The sequence below is a fragment of the Galeopterus variegatus genome, unplaced genomic scaffold (assembly GCF_000696425.1).
Source record: "Galeopterus variegatus unplaced genomic scaffold, G_variegatus-3.0.2 Scaffold2546, whole genome shotgun sequence".
NCBI classification, from domain to species: Eukaryota; Metazoa; Chordata; class Mammalia; order Dermoptera; family Cynocephalidae; genus Galeopterus; species Galeopterus variegatus.
The window spans coordinates 30907-36250 of NW_007728657.1; the positions used below are offsets into that span (position 1 = coordinate 30907).

Genomic DNA, 5344 nt, shown 5'->3' on the forward strand with positions numbered 1-5344 from the left:
TTCTAAACCAATGGTTCGCACCTCTGGCCACACATTGGAAACAACTGGGGAGATTTTACAAAATGCTAATGCCTGGGCCCCACCCCCAAACATTCTGATTAAATTGGTGTCTGGTGGGGCCTAGGCATTTGAATTTTTTCACAGCTCACTAGGTGATTCTCCTGTGTAGCCTGGGTCAAGGACCACGGTTCTAAGTGCAGTTTGAAAACCCTATTCATAGCTGTGCTTCTTTGCTGCAGGGTTTTAATTATGAGGAGGGTGGAGACTGTGCCTTGTGCTATATCCCCAACATCTGTAGCGGTGCCAGGCGCTCAATAAGTATGTGCAGGATGCATGGTGATGGATGACTGACAGCTTTGCATAAATCCCTTTAATGCGGCAGAGAAGGCTTCCCCCGAAGGGTGCACATCCTCATTCTCCTGGCACTTGGGGAAGGATTCTAGTGACCTGAGGCAAGCTGTGGTTCTAATGGGGATCTTAGGACCTCTCCCACCTAATCTTCTGATCCTCAACACCGGCTGCACTTTAAATTCAGCTGAAGTCTTTTTAAAAAATATCTTCAGACATTCTGGTTCAGTGTTTGGATTGTCACCTGGGCACAGACATTTAAAAACTGTCCCAGGTGATTCTAATGTACTGTAAGGGTTGAAGGCCACTTTCTAACCTCCCTTTCTCCTTNGGTTCATAACACTCACCTTGGGTGCTTGATTAAAAATACATATTCCTGAGCCCGTACTCCAGACTTATGGAATCGGAAGCTCCAGGGAGGGGTCTGGGAATCCATGGTTTTAAACAAGCATCCAGGTGAACTTGTTACTGCCAACCTTTCCACCAGTACTGCACTCCTGGCTCTGCCTCCAACAAACCAAGCCCTTCTATCTCTTGCTCTTTCTCTTGGTTCTCATTGTCAGGCACACTTCCCCCAGATCTTTCCACCATTCGGGTTCGTTCAAAGGCCACCTCCCCAGGAAAGCTCTCCCTGACCACCCAAGGGACTGAAGCCTCCCCAGCCTTTACCCCATGCCCCTGGTGAGCTCTCTCCTGGCACCCTAAGGAGATGATCCCTTGTTCCCTTGTTTATCTCCTTCATGCCTCTCCTCTTTCCAGAACCTGAGCCTCCCAGGGCAACAGTGTCTAGTTCATGCTGGGTCCCCAGCATCTGGCACATGGTAGGTGGCCAAGAAGTGCAGATATAAGGATGGGACTTGTGCTTTCCGAGTATATGTGACTCTTTCCAGGCCCTAGGCAATTAAGTTCAGGGGCACGCAGGTGTCTGAAGTGCCAGTGAAAATCATGGCACAGCTGTGGGTACACAGAGGCACCTGGAAGCAGGTGGGCGATGGAAGGGAGTAGGTGACCCCCTACCCCCTTGGAGAAGAAAAGCTGGGAAAAGGGTGGGATCATATGGTCCCTTAGGGCAAAACTACCAATGGCAGCAGCTTTCTTGTCCAGACCCTGGCTCTTGCAGGGCGCGCCGCACTCTCCCCGGGGAGGAGAAAGTGTGACCGACGGCGATGGCACGGGCCGGTTGCTAAGCGCGGTGGCGGGCGCGCGGCCTCCTTCCTCCCGGGCCAGCCCCGGCCATGCGCCCCTCCCCCCAGCCCGCCCCGGTCCCTGGTGGCGGCCCCGCCCCCGCCGGCCTGGCCGCCCTGTCCCCGCCTCCCCCCNCCCAGGTGATTCTAATGTACTGTAAGGGTTGAAGGCCACTTTCTAACCTCCCTTTCTCCTTCTGTGAGTCTGTTTTCTGACTTAGGCTAACCTGGTCTGAGATCCCTGGAAGTATTTTACTGGGGGGCAGGGGGGAGGTACTGGGTTTTTAAGTGGTGTTTGCCAAACATACTGGTTCATAACACTCACCTTGGGTGCTTGATTAAAAATACATATTCCTGAGCCCGTACTCCAGACTTATGGAATCGGAAGCTCCAGGGAGGGGCCTGGGAATCCATGGTTTTAAACAAGCATCCAGGTGAACTTGTTACTGCCAACCTTTCCACCAGTACTGCACTCCTGGCTCTGCCTCCAACAAACCAAGCCCTTCTATCTCTTGCTCTTTCTCTTGGTTCTCATTGTCAGGCACACTTCCCCCAGATCTTTCCACCATTCGGGTTCATTCAAAGGCCACCTCCCCGGGAAAGCTCTCCCTGATCACCCAAGGGACTGAAGCCTCCCCAGCCTTTACCCCATGCCCCTGGTGAGCTCTCTCCTGGCACCCTAAGGAGATGATCCCTTGTTCCCTTGTTTATCTCCTTCATGCCTCTCCTCTTTCCAGAACCTGAGCCTCCCAGGGCAACAGTGTCTAGTTCATGCTGGGTCCCCAGCATCTGGCACATGGTAGGTGGCCAAGAAGTGCAGATATAAGGATGGGACTTGTGCTTTCCGAGTATATGTGACTCTTTCCAGGCCCTAGGCAATTAAGTTAGGTGTGTCTCTGCATTTATTTAGGACTTCTTTAATTTCTCCATAGGTCTTGAACCTCTTTTGTCAGATTTATCCCTAAATATTTCATCTTTTAATGCTCTTTTAAATAGCGTTTTTCTTTCAATTTCTGATTGGTTGTTGCTAATGTATAGAAATAAAATCTTTCTGTGTGTGTATTAATCTTGCATCCTGCAAACTTGCTAAATTTACTCACTAGTTCTAATAGTTTTTTTGTAGATTCCGTCAGATTTTCTTTATAAATGAGCAACTTGTGCATGAATAAACACTTTTGTGTCTTCCTTTTCAATGCAAAAGTCTTTTATTTCTTTTCCTTGCCTCATTCCACCAGCTAGAAGCTCCACTACAAACACCAAGTGGGAGTGGTGAAAGCAGACGTTTCTGTTTTGTGCCTGATCTTAAAGGGAAACTGAGCCTTTCATCTTTAAGTGTGATGCTAGCTGTAGGGTTTTTATCCACTCCCTTCTATTCCTAGTTTCTTCTAGTGCAATTTGCTGAGAGTTTTTTATTAGGAATGGATGTCAAATTTTGTCAAATACTTTGCCTGCGTCTGCTGAAATGATTATACGCTTTTCTTTTTTTTAGTTTGTTCATTTGGTGTATTACGCTGGTTGATTTTCAAACTTTAGTTTAACCGTAATAACTTCGTATAGCATACATTATACGAAGTTATACGACCCCCAGCCCGCCCCGGTCCCTGGTGGCGGCCCCGCCCCCGCCGGCCTGGCCGCCCTGTCCCCGCCTCCCCCCTCCCCGGGCTGCAGCAGGTGCCTCCCGAGCAGGAAGCTCGCGCCGCCGCCGCTCAGCTCCCCCCGAGCACGTCCAGGATCCGCCGCGCTATCTCTGGACACGGCGTGCGTCCCCACGAGGAAAGTGACCCCGCCGCTCGAGCCGCCCCTCGGCCCCGCGTCCTGCCGCCTTCGACACCCCCGGCGAAGGCCACGAAGACAGCCGCGCCTGTCCTCGCCCCCAGCCCTGCAAACCTCCCGCCACCTTGCGCGGCATGGACGCCCCGGAGCAGCAGCCCGACCCCGATGGCGGGGGCGCCCCGGGCCACGAGCCCGGGGGCAGCTCCCAAGACGAGTTCGACTTCTCCATCCTCTTCGACTATGACTATTTGAATCCCATCGAAGGTCGGTGGAAGCTCCCTCCGGCCTGGCCCTCGAGCCCGGGCAGGGGCTTGGGCTTGGGCCTGGGGCGTGGGCACAGTCTCCTGTCTGCCCCAGATGTCACACTGACTCGGGGGCCTGGAGGGGGGGTGCCCTACTCAGGTGAGAAGGAGGGGAGGCGGCGTCGGTGACCGCTGCCTCCCTTAGGGGGCGGTAGGCTCACTCTTGCCCTGTTGCTGCGTCGGTTTCCAGTTACTTGTGACTTCTCCCTGAGGCTCAGTGTTAGCAAGGCAGTAGGTGGCAGGTACCAAGGCTGCGATGGCGGGCTCTGCTGGCCCTTCGCCTGGGACCTTGTGCTCAGACGGCAATGGAAGTGATTTATTTGCCTTTGGAGGGAAGAGGCGAGGAAGCAAAAGAACAGAGTACAGAGGGGGCCTATGCCACTGAACCTGATAATCAGGGCAGGGGGCTGCTTCTCCTTCTCTCCAGGCACTTAAGTGAGACAGCGCTGCCCCCACCACCTCGTGTGAGCAGCAGTTGTTGGGGACTTTGTGTTGAAACTAAGGAAGAGGTTGTGTCTAATGCTGGAGAGTGGTTTTACTTTGGTTTATGAGGCCGGCCCATTTCCTCCCTGGGTTCTGCTGCTGCTACGTTTGCAAATCATCCTCAAGTGGATCAGTCTGAACTTTATCAAGGGATCTTCTACTCCCGAGGCATAATGGATGGGGGAAGGAGTGGGGTGGGGAGAGCTGGAGTGTGGATTCAGGAAGACACAGGCTATTTCTGCCTAAACTCAGCGGTCTGTGCCTGCAACTGCCCTCTGTTGCTGGGGGCTGGGGACTTCCCCAGGCTGGGCCCAGTGCTCATCTGTCATTTCACGTGTTCAACAGGAGCATTCGTGAGGAGGAGGAGGAGGAGGAGGAAATATGCCCAACCTCACTGTATTTTTCTGGTTAGCAGGTTGTCTTGGAAAAAACCAAAAAAACCCAACCAAGCTTAATAATTTTCACAGCCCAGCCCAGCCCTTGCTTGCTGAAGGCTCAGGAGCAAGCCCACTGGTAACTTCCAGATGCACTCTGGGCCTGCCTGCATCTGGTGCGTAGGAAGGGCTTGGGCTCGCTGGCTGGTGCAGGAAGCCTGTCAGGGATACTCAGTGGCTGTTTCCCACAGATGCTGTGTTGGGCAGATGAATGAAGTTTTAATTTTCCTTCCATCACTGTCCTCACTGGCCACCTTAGTTAGGTGAGGGGCTTGCTTTGACTTTGGGTATTGTCTTCACTTGAATACCTGAAGATGGTAAATAGTAATAATTTTGTGTTTTGGCAGGAGATGGAAATAATTAGCCAGCCAAAGAGACTAGTCTTCTAGAGTTGCAATCTGGACGACATCCTTTGCTTTGAAAAGTTTCAATTAAGAATCTGCAAACGATCCACGCTAACATCAGTGGTCTTTCTGTTCATTAAGATTAAAGTCATGTTTTGCAGGGAACTAATACTTAAACCCCTCCCCGATTTGCAATCAGCTAACATTTGTGTGTGTATGTGAAGTGGGGGATGGGGGTGATTTCCGGGGAAATAGTTTCCAAGCCAAATCTGATGGGAGGTATTTTTTATAGTTTTTCTTGGCAAGCAGTGCTTGGTGGCCACCAGATGGGTGTCTAAATGACCAGTGAAAGTCTGGAATCTGTTTTTTTCTTTTTTTTTAAGCGAACTTTATTATTATTTTTTATTTTTATTTATTTATTTATTTTTTGTCTTTTGTCTTTTTTTTCCGTGTCCGGCAACGGATCGCAACCCTCA

The 5344-nt window shown here is 51.4% G+C and overlaps 1 protein-coding gene across 8 annotated transcripts in view; it reads left to right on the forward strand.

Moving 5' to 3' along the window:
• The window catches only part of NFATC2 (nuclear factor of activated T-cells, cytoplasmic, calcineurin-dependent 2), a 169665-nt gene that overhangs the window by 14413 nt on the left and 149908 nt on the right, over positions 1-5344 (forward strand). For 4 of the 8 annotated variants that reach the window (XM_008582232.1, XM_008582237.1, XM_008582231.1 and 1 more), the window contains exon 1: positions 3214-3569. The exons of the other annotated variants lie outside the window; for them this stretch is intronic. In XM_008582232.1, coding sequence (XP_008580454.1) covers positions 3440-3569 — 130 coding nt within the window. In that variant the 5' untranslated portion in view covers positions 3214-3439. Of the gene's footprint in view, positions 1-3213; positions 3570-5344 lie in introns of those variants that run through there. 8 annotated transcript variants of the gene reach the window in all.